This window comes from Doryrhamphus excisus, linkage group LG7, assembly GCF_037039965.1.
Source record: "Doryrhamphus excisus strain RoL-2023G ecotype Guam linkage group LG7, RoL_Dexc_Guam_v1.1, whole genome shotgun sequence".
NCBI classification, from domain to species: Eukaryota; Metazoa; Chordata; class Actinopteri; order Syngnathiformes; family Syngnathidae; genus Doryrhamphus; species Doryrhamphus excisus.
Window position 1 is genome coordinate 16,718,446 of NC_136363.1, and position 13,569 is coordinate 16,732,014.

Consider the following 13,569-nt stretch of genomic DNA (forward strand, 5'->3'; position numbering starts at 1 on the left):
CCATGCATTTGCCTAAAGGACCACAAGTTTTGCCGTCGTGTGACAGTGTTAAGTGACCCAGTGGCCGCTGCAGGGTATCAAATATTTAAAATGATAACGCGTGGGTGTGTAAATACAGCAAATGAAGTAGGGTTAGATTTCTGATCCATATAGATGGAATACAGTGTGACAGTATTTTACAGAGCCTCCCTCGGGGATGAAGGGATATAAGTGGAATCATTCTCTGCATATCTTATATCAAATATTCAAGTTAGATGTTGAAGCTTTGTTGAAGCTGTGACCATTGAAACAGACCATTTGGACCTGATTCATTAAGGCCGGTAATGAACGGGTCTTTGGACAAGACTACGTGAATCACTAAATGTGTTTTTGTATCCACTGCTGAGCTGTTTTCAATGCATAGTTTCTGGATTATGCTTACCATCATGGCGGCCAATAACTCTAGAAATCTTCATATGCTGAATCATGCTTCAAAATTTAAGACAAAGTCAACATAGTGAGAAAAGACCAAGGCTCCACCACTGTCTCCTGGGGGTCTCCTGTTCCTGTATCCTTGATTATTCCCTTATCCATCCTTTCAAGCCAAAATGGCTGCCCAGGAGTGCCCTTTGCTAGGACTTGTAGTATAGTATTAGCAACTGCATAGAAAGAAGTAATAATCCGGCCCAAAGGAAGCCTTTCTATTCATAATGAGCCATTTAAAAATTCAGTAGGCAGTGTGTGAGGAGGACTAGCATGAAAGTATTAAAGCTAAAATGTCAAGGAATTTGATTTTCTGCCTGCCGTCATCCACCTGTCAGTCTTTTTGACGTCTGAACTGCAAAATCTCATTTGATCCTTTATTGTGGATTCATTGCTCTTGTCTGACTCTCTTTGATACATTTTTCATGGACTCACTGACTCAAGGCTGACAATCTTTTCCACGGAAGACATGAGCTTTCCCGTGGATGAATATGAATGGATATGTCCATCTTTGGCTTTGAACCACTGCCGAGAATACGGAGACGCAACAAAATTTGGCAGAGGGGCCGTCTATATACATAGATGGCATCAAACAGAATTACATACTTGCTCACTGTGCAACAAAACGACAACACAAGGCATCCACAGCAAGTTAACGTATCACATAAATCAACAACAAAGCACTAAGCATAACACATAACTTAAAACTGTTATTTCCAAATGCCCACAAGGCATGCTGGGTAGCCCAGCTGCAATAACAATATGAACTATGATTGGATATCATATATAGATAGCATATATTCATATTAACTCCTTGTTTACTTTGCTGACGACCTCCTTGACATATTTTACAATGTAACACAAGCTACCCAGCATGCCTTGCGGCAGAAATATATGAATGTAGAGATTTGCTTATATGCCCATATGGTGCAGTAGGGTGCTTACATTGTACATCATGTGTCGACATGTTGTGTTTGGATTACTTTTTTGTACAAGCTACAGATTCCATCTGACTATTTTGGTAATCCAAGCAAGCTTATATTGAATGCATCACTTTGCCAGTGTTTTCCTGTCTCATGATGTGTCCATGAGTGACTTATTGCATATTTAATAAGCCAACAGCCATGTGGTCTGAACTGTTACTCTTAGTGGTTCCCACGTCCAGCAGCACCACGGCCATTATATGCAGTAACTTGACACATTTCACATCTTAATGATGCTTAATGAAACGTCTGCAGGAAAATCAAACATGCGCTCACCTAAAAGGCAGGCGGAGGTACTTTGAGGGGAGTGGCGGAGGTGGGGGGGGTATAACGTCACTGTGGTGCTTCATCTTCCTCTGGCGCCGCCAAGATGACCACGGTGTCATTATCCTGAAATGTACGCAAGGCTTTTAGGGAGTGTCTGCGTGCAAAAAAGAGGAAGGAGGAGCAGAACAATTCCCTTATGTCATTGAGCTAAAATGATGAATACATCACTGCATATCATAGCAGTCCTCAGATACCATTCAAATATGGTATCTATCCTGGCTGCATAGGGGATGACAGCAACCTGATTGGACATAAAGTCCTCCCTTGTTTACAGCCGCTAATTGGTTACAGACTTCAGCTTTTTCCTGATTACGGAGTCGCTACAGCGGATCTTTTTGATCTGCATACTGATTTTTGGCTTAAGCCCTTTAACGAATACCAATGATGCTTACTAGTGGAGATTCAAACCCAAGGGTTCCGCTCCAAAGTCCAGAACGCTAACCACTACACCATGGCAGGCTGGTTCATTTTTTAATATCATTAGAGCCCTCCAGATGTGAAATAACACCCCTATAGTTACCTTTACACCCATATCCTAAAAGCTAGCTCTAAACCAGCATGCAGAACGTCCATGACATCTGTAGCCCAGCAGTTCAACTACTATTAGTTACACTTAGTGACCAGTATAGTGTAGAATACTACATACTTTGAAATACTACATATTTGTACATTTGAATGTGCCTTCTGAATTGTATTTTTACATATTTAGCCATTTTTATTCTTGAAAATGATTGATTTAGGACAACAATATGTACAATTTGCTTAAATAAATGAAATATTTGGGATGTCTGATGATTATCGGTATCCGATATCAGCATAAAAATGCAATATCAGGAACCGCTATTTTAAAAATGCTGTACATACACAACACATATGTCATGTTACACAATTTTGTCATATCATATCATTATCCTCACAAGGGTCGCGGGGGTGCTGGAGCCTATCCCAGCTGTCTTCGGGTGACAGGCGGGGTACACCCTGGACTGGTGGCCAGCCAATCCCAGGGCACATATAGACAAACAACCATTCACACTCACATTCATACCTATGGACAATTTGGAGTCACCAATTAACCTAGCATGTTTTTGGAATGTGGGAGGAAACCGGAGTACCCGGAGAAAACTCCACACAGAGATGGCCAAGGGTAGAATTGAACCCTGGTCTCCTAGCTGTGAGGTCTGTGCACTAACCACTTGACCGCCGTGCAGCCATATCATTGGACATCCCTAGAAAATATGTTCAACTACGCTTTATCAATGGATGTTTTTTTTGCAAAGCAGCCATATTTTACATATAGAAACGTTAGAAACGATGAGACGAAAACATCAAGAACAGGATTAAGATTGGGAAACTGGTCTTGGACTACATTTCTATATATTTCTTTGTCTGATTAGCAAGAATACTGTTGTCATTAAATACGTACATTAAAGACATTACACAGGTTGTAGAAAATCATGGAAAAAAATACTTTTTAGTTATCGTGACAGGCGAGGCAGCCTCCCCCGACCACACGGTTCACAGCGTCACATGTTCCAATATAATTGTCTGAAATATCCATGTTTTTTTTTTTCGTCCAAGAGTGTATGACCCTCTCAGTGTAAAATCAATGAAAGTTGCTTTAATGGCGACTCGTCATGGCCTTATACTGCTTGTATGAGGTTGATGAGGGTGTGAGCGACCTTCAGGTAGTGTGCTAATGACCCCTAGTCAAAGTTGCAGCGGTGATGTGCTGCATACGTCATCCAGCCCTGCTCACCCTCACCGCTCAAGCCTTGCAATGCTAATTCAACATGTATCTAATTCAATAGGGATTGAGCTTAAAAATGTACCCTGAAACACTAAATGTGTCCCAAATGGATGATAAATAACAACAATGTTGTTTAGAATCTTTATTAAAAACCTAAAAAGTGCTGCATGTTCTTAGTCCTCACTGGCGGACTGAGTGGGCTCATCGGCAGTCGTCCAGGTGAAATAACTCGTGTGCTGAAATCGAAGCACCTCGTTGCCCCAGCTTGTCCAACCCGGTTGGAGGCTTCGGGCAAACAGTTCTAAGCAAATGGCTTCCGTTCCAATGTACGGCTTCAGCACCTCTGTGGAGGAAAAATGCATCATCAACCATGAATGTGTGAGAAGCTTTCATAAATCTAGTGAACTTTTATTCCTTCAGCTTGATGACCATCTGCTGAGGATGTGTCGTGCTTGGAACAGAGAGAGACGCCCCCCTCCCTCCCCTCGTGGCGAGCAAGAATGGCAGTGACAAGAAGCCCCATGTGAGAGGGAAGGAGAGTTGGGTCAAGTCTGCCCACTGGTGAGCATGTGGGAAAGTTGAGAGATGCTGCCCCCCCCACCAGTGTGCCAACAGTACAAATGATTCTATGACAGCACTCAAACAGAGCATGCAAAAAGACACAGCCTTGAGCCACACAACTTTTTAACCATGATCTAGAATAAAGAGCAGCATACTTAAATGGAGTTGAAGTGCAAGCTGAGGCTGTCCGCTTATATGAATTATTAATCAAGTCACTGACTTGATTATATTTGACATTTATTAACTCAAAAGAAGGGGATGAATTGACGATAAAAAAAAGGATCTAATCCACTGCAGAATCAATACGCAGACACTTTCTTTATAGCCGAAAGGCAAACTCACCATGCTTAATAAATTAGATTCCCCAGAGAGGAGGCAAAATGACGTCAAACCTCTTCTTTTTCAAAGAGGCTTTTGTAGATCATAAGTATAATTAGTATAAAAATAAGTACAAGTAGGAAATGTACACAAATATATGCTGGGACTAAATAAAAAAAACTGTCCACCTGCAGTGAAACACTTAAATATAAATCTGCATTTTGGCAATATCCACCAGACACAGCTATCAGTTCAATGACGCTGCAGCAGCGCCCTCTAGTGCTAGTGTCTGGAAACTACACATTCACCTGACAATGAGGGCTTATGGGAGTGAAGAGCTGACGGGACGCTGACAATCAGGCGATGATCCTCCACGGGGGCAACGAGCGACTCAGACGAGCTGCTGACAAGACAAGCGAGCGGATGTTTGAACACATTCCATTTATCCATCAAATATTTTCATAGTTACAGCATTGTCTTTTTTCTACAATTACCAATTAAACCACATAAAAATTGGAATTGGGCCTGAATCACATGATTGACAATTAGCGACAACAATATAACTATAGCTGGTTATCCATTTACTGATTACTATGCCTTTATTAGTCTCACGAAACGGAATTTATATACACTATTTACAGCTGAGTACACATCTTTATTGCACGGATATGGCACAGTTTATTGCACAGTTATTGTGCTGAATTTTTGGAGCACTTTTTGTCGTTACGTACATGCCATCATTAAGTCATTCAAAACTTAATTTTGGCCCATGAAACACTTTTTACAGCTGTGTACACAGGTTTATTGCACAGTTATTGCACGTTTTATCGCCGTTATTGTACAGAATTTATGGAGCAGTTTTTGTTGTGGTGTCTGTTGTTTTGTGGTTACATACATGCCCCCATTAATTAATTCCATATTTAATTTTGGCCCATAAAACACCTTTTACAGCTGTGTACACAGGTTTATTGCATAGTTATTGCGCAGTTGTTGTACAGAATTTAAGGAGCATTTTTTGTTGTGGTCTCTGTTGTTTTGTGATTACGTACATCCACCCATTGATTAATTCAAAACTTAATTTTGGCCCATAAAACATTTTTTACAGCTGTGTACACAGGTTTATTGCACAGTTATTGTACAGAATTTTTTGAGCAGTTTTTGTGATGGAGTATGTTGTTTTGTGGTTACGTACATGCCCCCATTAATTAAGTCCAAATTTAAGTTTGGCCCACAAAACACTTTTTACAGCTGTGTGTACAGGTTTATTGCGCGGTTATTGCACAGTTGTTGTACAGAATTTATGGAGCCGTTTTTGTTGTGGTGTCTGTTGTTTTGTGGTTACATACAAGCACCCGTTGATTAAGTCAAAACTTTAGTTTGGCCCATAAACACTTCACTCACCGGAGAACTAGTTACAATGGAAGAATACACTTCACACTCCTCTCACCACCGGACTGTCGCGACCATCGTGAAAGATAAAAGAAGGTATTTTAACGTCTAGCCGGATGCTGTAAAAACGACGAGTTGGTCGTCCATCAATCTCAACAATGTCTTTTTATTTCTATGTTGTTACTTTATTATAGCTTTGTTTAATTCTTGCATCTAGTGATTTACTGTATTTGATGTCCTTCACATGTTCTGTGTAATGTATGAGTGATTTAGGAGTCGGTATAAGATCTGACTTGTACTTGTACCTAACCCAAGGACCACCTGTAATGCACTTGCACATGTTATTGCACAACATCGGGCGTAGCTTGCGTGCTCAAAACAGGAAGATAAAAGCGAGTTTCCCCACCTCGTCTGGGAGCAGCGATATCGGCCCAGGACCAGCACCTCATAAGGCTTCTTGTGTGGTGAATCCAGTGGGAACACAAAGTGGCCTTCTGTCGTAACCTGGAGGAAAAAGAACCAACATAGAATAAAAAACATTGTCAGTGCTACCCCCCCACCCCCATCACCACCATGTAGTAATAACTACAGTACCTTAACCCAGAACCATTCAGCCACAACCTCCACTCCCCAGTGTGGGTACAGCTCATCTCGCACGAATCGCAAGTGCCTTGCTCGGTTTGTAACCCAGGTGACCACCAAACAGTTTGGCCTTGCCAAGTAGGGCAGGGGGAGTCTTTTCAGCTGCGATGAAGGCAGACTACGATATCTTCAAGGAAACAAAAAAAAGGATTGACTTTTTACGACAGCTCATGAAGCTTGCACAGGTGTGAAGGAAAGTCACCTGCGACTCCTCTTCACAGACTTGTTTTCCCACGGCGGATCCATAACAATGACATCAAACTTGCGTCCATCTGGGTGGAAAACAAATCAATGAATTTGACAGCAGTGATTTCCTGGTGATTTTCCACAATAGTGGAAATTTGGAATGAAACATTTTTGCAAAGAAAAGGTCAATCTGCATGCGAGCGGTCAGGATGGAGACCCTGAGCTGAGGGTGGTACCATCATTCATACCCGAAGGTGTCAAAAGATCTTTCAAACTGTCTTTTGGAGGGGGGGGGTGTCCTTCCTTTTTTTTGGAGGTTTTGGAGCTTTGAGCGACTCCCTTCTGCATAAGGATCTGTTTTTTTCACAACACCTCCATGGGGGAAGGAGAGACCCTTTACATTATAATAACAGTGGGGGTTCAGTGGCAGACATGCAAATACTGAGAATTTTTAAAGTTCCAATTATGGTGGGGGAGGTCAGAGAGTGTGAATACAGAGACCTTTTCAGAATTTACTTCCAGCAGGGGGGGTAAGATAAAGAAATGATAAAACTGCCATTCCACCACCAGCACTCACATTGGAGCAGAGGCTGCATTCGGGAGAAATCAGAGAGCAGGAAGGCCGCATGTGGAGGTATCACGTATTCTTCTCCCATAAGCGGGACCACCGCCGCCCAGTTTGACGTGTTCTCCGTTACCCTGGAGAACAAATCCAGATGTGACGTGCAGCCATCCTCATCAAGAAGTAACTGGGCATGGTCTTGCTGGTCCTCGCCATCCTCGTCATCCACTCCAACCAGGTCTTTGGCCATGTCACAAAGACTAGCCAGGTTGCACTCTTGACCAGGAAGAGGGTTCTCTGATGTCGCCGGCCCTCCTTGCAGGTACCCAAGAAGTCTGGCAGACTCCACAAGGGATTTGGTTCCCTCCGAAATGGCACATCTGACCTAAATGATCACACATTACAGCTTTTGTTTGTCCAAGTTAGCTTATTATCAGCATGGGAGATATGACAATAATAAGTTTGAAACAGGAATGTACATAATATACCTTCTCATGAAAAGCATGCGAGTCAATCTCTCCCTGATTGAGTTCACTGTGCTTTCGTTTCCGCTTCTGAAAGTCAAGAAGTTGTAGTTTTCAGAAAATTTGGTAAAAATTACAATATTACAAAGTCAAAAAATATCATGAAAAAAATAATAAAAAATGTTACTGAATTAAAAAAAAAAGCAAAAATTATCAATTGCATTCAATGTGCAGGCCACACAGCCAGGAGAACCAGGTTTGATTCCCCACTCAGGCATCTGTGTGGAGTTTGCATGTTTTCCCTGTGCATGTGTGGGTTTCCTCCCACATTCCAAAAACATGCTAGGTTAATTGGCGACTCCAAATTGTCCATAGGTGAGAAAGTGAGTGTGAATGGTTGTTTGTCTATATGTGCCCTCTGATTGGCTGATACACCCAGTCCAGGGTGTACCCCACCTCTCGCCCGAAGACAGCTAGGATAGGCCCGAGCAACCCCCGTGAGGATAAGTGGTAGAAAATGAATGAATGAATTCCATGTAATTTTGAATGTTCAGAAGGTCGAAGCAGGTGAGTGATGGGTCATTCACAAACGAATCCAACGAACAGATCGGTTCGCTTAAGTGAATGACGTAGAGTCAAAATGTGTTTAGTTTTAGTTTTGCACATTTTATATTTGGGTGTACAAAAATGTTTGGTTGTGAAATTCACTGATGTGTTGGAAATTTACAAATCATAGAAACAATAAGCATAGACCTTTTTTATGTTTGCACTTAGTTCCCTGAAACCAGGACGCTTAAAAGAGCCGAAATTCCTATCAATAAAGAAGATATTTACCTTTGCCGGCCTTTCTATGTCGGTTTGTTCCTGCACAGCATCAGCACATGCTTTCACAGCACAATGGCTCTTCATAACATTAAAACATTGACTTTTGAAACAGCCTTTCAGGTTGGACAGCGGGTTAGCTTTCTTTGTCAAACACCTTTCATAGCCCCGATCGATGAGCGCGCATGCGTCTAAAAACCATCCATATTTTCCCTCCACGACCACCGACATCGTCCGTGTGCAATAGAAGGGTCGGCAGGTTCAAAAGGACTCAACCCACGTGATCGATTGAGTTTCGACACTACCAGTCTTCACATTTCCTGGTTGTGTCACGTGATCTTATGTTTACCGTGACGTCATGACGGAAAGCGATAACTGCCTCCCGGACCTCAAAGCAGACGGAAAAAAAGAAAAACGTCGTGAATTTACGTTTTTATTGCCGTAAATTTACGACTTTATTCTCGAAATATCTATTTTTGTTTCAAACGTTTAATAAAAACGTGACATTAAAGAAGCAATGTTTTTTTGTACTTTTTTTTGTACTTTTTTGTACTTTTTATTATTAAATATAGAGGCTTGGAGAAGGCATTCGATTGTTCCTTGAGGAATTCTGTGGGGAGTATTACTGGAATGTGGGCTACCAGACCACTTTACTCAAGGCGGTTTGCTCATTGTTTACTGGACTTCTAACATGGCCACACTTGCCCGTCTACTTCTTGAAGAAGAGACAAATTTCAAAGGAATTCTGGCAAGTATGGACTGTGTGGAAGTGCATGTTGTACATGTTCTCCTTCAGATTTGAGGACTGACAAGAGAAGGTGCTTACGTAATGTCTGTTCAACGTGGCTGAAGACAACACAGGACAGCTTTGACTTCTTAATACACACCAAATGTAAAAAAACAAGTAAAAAAAACAAAGTACAATTTTTTCTATGTTTTGTACTACTCTGCATCCGGATAGGCTTCTTGGTACAGTAGTGTGTACATTTTGAATTTCGCAGCATCCCTTTTGTTCTCTGGGACTTTTTTCAGTAAACTCGCCACAACAGAGGCAAACCTAGTCTCCTCTGCTTTTTGTTGGTCAATGGCCTTGAGTCTCTTTAGAATAGAACCCTGAAGCTCCGGTCCTGGCAAATGCACGCTCCTTGGGCACTCTTTTGTTCTGAGCAGAGACGCAAAATTGATATAAGCATTACAATATTAAATATAAACCAGTACAATACTGCATATCATTTGAATAAGTTGCCTGTTGTGAGCTACTACATATTCATATGCCTCATGTTTACATTGCACAAAATACGATTCCAGTATGGATTTACATCATAATTACTCAAATGAAAAAAAAGAATCACCTATCACCATTGACTTCAGGAGACCTGTGTTCCTCAGCTGCTACTGGGGTGCAGATGTAGTCCAGGGATGAGGAGCCGTTTGTGGACAACCCGGAAGATGGGGAAGGGCTGGGTGAAAGGGTTGAGGCCAGGTCAGACACAGTCATTAGGCCATTAGGGATGGGTTATTTTTGTAATCGGTTAGCATAGAAAAACTTTTTTCAATACATTGATTAATCTAAGGTGGCACGGCGATCTAGTGGTTAGCGCGCAGACCTCACAGCTAGGAGACCAGGGTTCAATTCCACCCTCGGCCATCTCTGTGTGGAGTTTGCATGTTCTCCCCGTACATGCGTGGGTTTTCTCCGGGTACTCCGGTTTCCTCCCACATTCCAAAAACATGCTAGGTTAATTGGTGACTCCAAATTGTCCATAGGTATGAATGTGAGTGTGAATGGTTGTTTGTCTATATGTGCCCCGTGATTGGCTGGCGACCAGTCCAGGGTGTACCTCGCCTCTCGCCCAAAGACAGCTGGGATAGGCTCCAGCACCCCTGCGACCCTTGTGAGGAAAAAGCAGTAGAAAATGAATGAATGAATGATTAATCTAAGGAATCATTTTTTAATCAGATTTGATTCGATTATCTCCCCATAATTTGACCAATATAGCAATAATTGCTAATTTATCTCCGTGAATAAAACACAAAGTTGAAAATGTACCTTACTTTATCCACAAAAGGGTGCTTCCTCTAAAGGTGATCGCGCATTGTGGAAGTGCTTTTATGGTACGCCATTTCCATTTTGCACACGTCACAGACCGAGGAATCGTTATCTTTAATACTAAAGTACTCCCATACTTTTGACATCCTTTTGCGAGGTGTTTTGTTCTCCTCGCTGCTACTTGATGCCGCGACTGTTAGGGTTAAACCCAAAACATCATCACCAACTGTGAAAGAAGACACAAAGACGTGAGATATAAGCTTGCAAGGAGAGTGTTCAGAGACTGTTCAGTAACATTCATCCGACCCACTCTGAAACAGTCTCTGCTCTCCATCCTTTTATTAAAAGTTAGGTATGCCCTATTACATAAGTCTCAACCTTCTAAAGGGAGGGGGAGCAATACAAATTGGTTGAGCCTTTTCAACATTAAAGCATATCTTCAGATAACAGAAATAAATGGTTCAAAGAGACATCCTGGTACTGGGTGCCTACTGGGTGCCTCAAGGAGACATCCCGCTATTGTGTGCCTGTATAAACAAGATGAATCATACAGACGTGTGATCTATGTGTGTGCAATAGTAACTTGGATAATATAAGGCGATATAATGTAATTAAATGATATATACAGCTTTTATTCCAACATTTCCCTCCTGTTTATCCAATTTACTCATCGTAGAACATCATTTATTGATCACTTCACAAGGATTTTCGATCATAAAATCATAAACACATGAGAAAAGTTACACCTAGAGGAAAAAGGGTGTCAATCATAATCACCTGGATCTGGAAAAAGATCAGGAATGTTAAAAGATGTTTCATTGTCATACACTATCTTATTAATGTTAACACTGTCCTCGTCGTCGTCATGTTGTGGAATGAGTGTGTAAAGCTCCTGAACGTGTAACTGAATAGGTGAAATAGCAGAAGATATCATCTGGGTGCAAATCCTGCGAATAATGGGGACACAAATACATCCACACACTGCCAGAATGCTGACAAAAACTGTCACTGCCAATGCAATTGTCATTAAAAGTGGCTTCCACTTACTGAAGAAATCAGCAAACCCAGACCACATAGAGGTATCAACACCTGAATGCTCTTTCATCTTCTTGTTAAGGGACTGAAGCCCATCCAAGGCCCTGGTGAGGCTGCCATTTGCTGCTGTATTGTTCGGAATGAACGTGCAACACTTCTCACCAAAAAGGGCGCAGACATGTCCTTTCTCCGCCAACAACATGTCAAGAGCAATGCGGTTCTGGAAGGCCATCAAAGATGTCGCTGACAATTGCTCATGAATTGCTTGAAAACCATCTTGAGTATAATTTCCTAGCCTCTGCACATTGTAGTGGATGTAGTTGATCCTGTCTACATTTTTATTTATCGTTATCCAAGGTACAATAGATTCCCACCCAGCTGCTATCTGATTAACCAGTTTGTAATCATCAGGAACACCTCGTGGAACACCTATGGCATCAATATAAGTTGGATCATTATCATTCCATCCCAAGCCTCTTTTAGTCCTAGTCCATAAATGTGGGAGTATGGTATCGAATGCATTTAATAATTCTGTTGCTGTAATTTGGAATATCTGTACAGGTAAGATTAAAGTGACTGAAGCACAATATCCTGTGGTATTGAAAGGTAATCTATCATATATGGCATTTTCACCACACCACCACCATATGTCACTCCGTGATAAGGGTGTAAAATATTCATCCACAATTTCAGTTTCAAAACACTGAGAAGCACTTAATGAACCCAATATTGTACCAGTTCCAATCCTGTTGATACACGTGAAATTTCCCCTTGCAACTTTATTAGAAAACAATGGTTTCTTCTTCTCTGGACCTGTAAGAGGGAATGTTTTATCAAACATGGCACAACTTCCTGTAGGATTGGTCTTGGCCATGACCTGTAAGAGACAACTTTTATTCAATACAGAAGGAACTATTTGTAGTAGTGGTCTTGGTCCCATGCAAACCACGCAGTCCTGGTCGGTGGTGTTTGCAGCTTGTTCTGCCATGAGTAACCAGTTGTTGTTTTGGCCAGACACGCCAGTAAAAACTTGGAACCAATCATCATTAGTTTGAAGCATTGTCACTTTAACTCCTGCTCTAATTGCCGCTTTAGAAAGTTCTGGCTTTTTCAGCTTAGCCGTATAAGTTTGACATAATCATACAGACGTGTGATCTATGTGTGTGCAATAGTAACTTGGATAATATAAGGCAATATAATGTAATTAAATGATATATACAGCTTTTATTCCAACAGCGACTGCCGCCATTTTTTGATTCTGAATGACGACACTTCCACCTGAAGTTCTTGCGTCAACGTCGCCATGTTTGCAGAGTCCTGCAGTGGTGGAGATGGGACGTCCCTGTCCAAGTCATCCACAACAATTTTTTAAATAAAAATGATTCGTTTTACAGAATATTTACATTTGGTCAATAAAGGCTGGTCAGTTCTATGAGGATACTGAGGTTTGTGTGTCCTCCTGGGTCTCCAATTTGCCGGGTAGTGCATTTCTTGGCTTTAACAAATCTGTCACTCAAATTTTTCCAAGCTTTTTTTTTCAAACCTATTCCTAGCGTTTTCCCAGCGTGTCAAACTTCGTCCGCTTTGGTTTAGTAACGTGGGTAGACGTGTGTTTTTGATACACTGCCCCCTGCAGTTTGGGAGCAGACGCCACGGAGGCGTGTCTCGAGCGGAAAGTAGGCATAAGCAATAGTACTTTTAGACTTTGCAGTAACTGTAACTCTTATCCAGAATAAAATTCAAAGTAATTTTAAGAATACACTCCCTATTTTTTAACCCCTGCAACTAAGTCAGTAGATTTCCGGGGTTCATCGATGAACACACAGGGGTTCATCGGCAGCAGCAGCATTTTCAGCAATATTCATATCGTAAACCTCGGATATATCGGATTCAATTGTTCCCACTGGTTTTGTCCGATATAAGTGAAATCCGTTATATGCGTATACCGGAAAATGTCCGTTTTACACATATCAGATTTATATCCAGTATATGCGTAAATCAGATTTTATCCGTTATAAAAA

General features: G+C 41.5%; 1 protein-coding gene across 3 annotated transcripts; it reads right to left on the reverse strand.

The window, feature by feature from the left end:
- Nucleotides 1-3,637: 3,637 nt before the first annotated feature.
- On the reverse strand, nt 3,638-8,773 carry mettl4 (methyltransferase 4, N6-adenosine). Of its 3 annotated transcripts, none has more exons than XM_058060208.2 (8): nt 8,476-8,773; nt 7,666-7,731; nt 7,193-7,562; nt 6,632-6,701; nt 6,382-6,556; nt 6,194-6,291; nt 4,707-4,798; nt 3,638-3,862 (listed from the first exon to the last, which is right to left on the reverse strand). In XM_058060208.2, exons 1-8 carry the CDS (start codon nt 8,692-8,694, stop codon nt 3,693-3,695), a joined length of 1,260 nt encoding a protein of 419 aa, XP_057916191.2. In that variant the 5' UTR covers nt 8,695-8,773; the 3' UTR covers nt 3,638-3,692. The 3 variants fall into 3 exon arrangements, with proteins under 3 accessions (XP_057916191.2, XP_057916190.2, XP_057916192.2); XM_058060207.2 differs by having other exon boundaries at nt 4,707-4,801; XM_058060209.2 differs by lacking the exons at nt 3,638-3,862; nt 4,707-4,798 and adding an exon at nt 5,997-6,108.
- Between the last annotated feature and the right edge of the window lie 4,796 nt (nt 8,774-13,569).

Coding starts and splice junctions, on each gene's coding strand:
- mettl4 (XM_058060207.2), bottom strand. CDS start 8,694: ATGTCGGTGGTCGTGGAGGGAAAATATGGATGGTTTTTAGACGCATGC. Junction 6,702..7,192: donor AATGCAGCCTCTGCTCCAAT/GTGAGTGCTGGT, acceptor TTTTCCACCCAG/ATGGACGCAAGTTTGATGTC. Junction 6,557..6,631: donor TCTGTGAAGAGGAGTCGCAG/GTGACTTTCCTT, acceptor GTTTCCTTGAAG/ATATCGTAGTCTGCCTTCAT.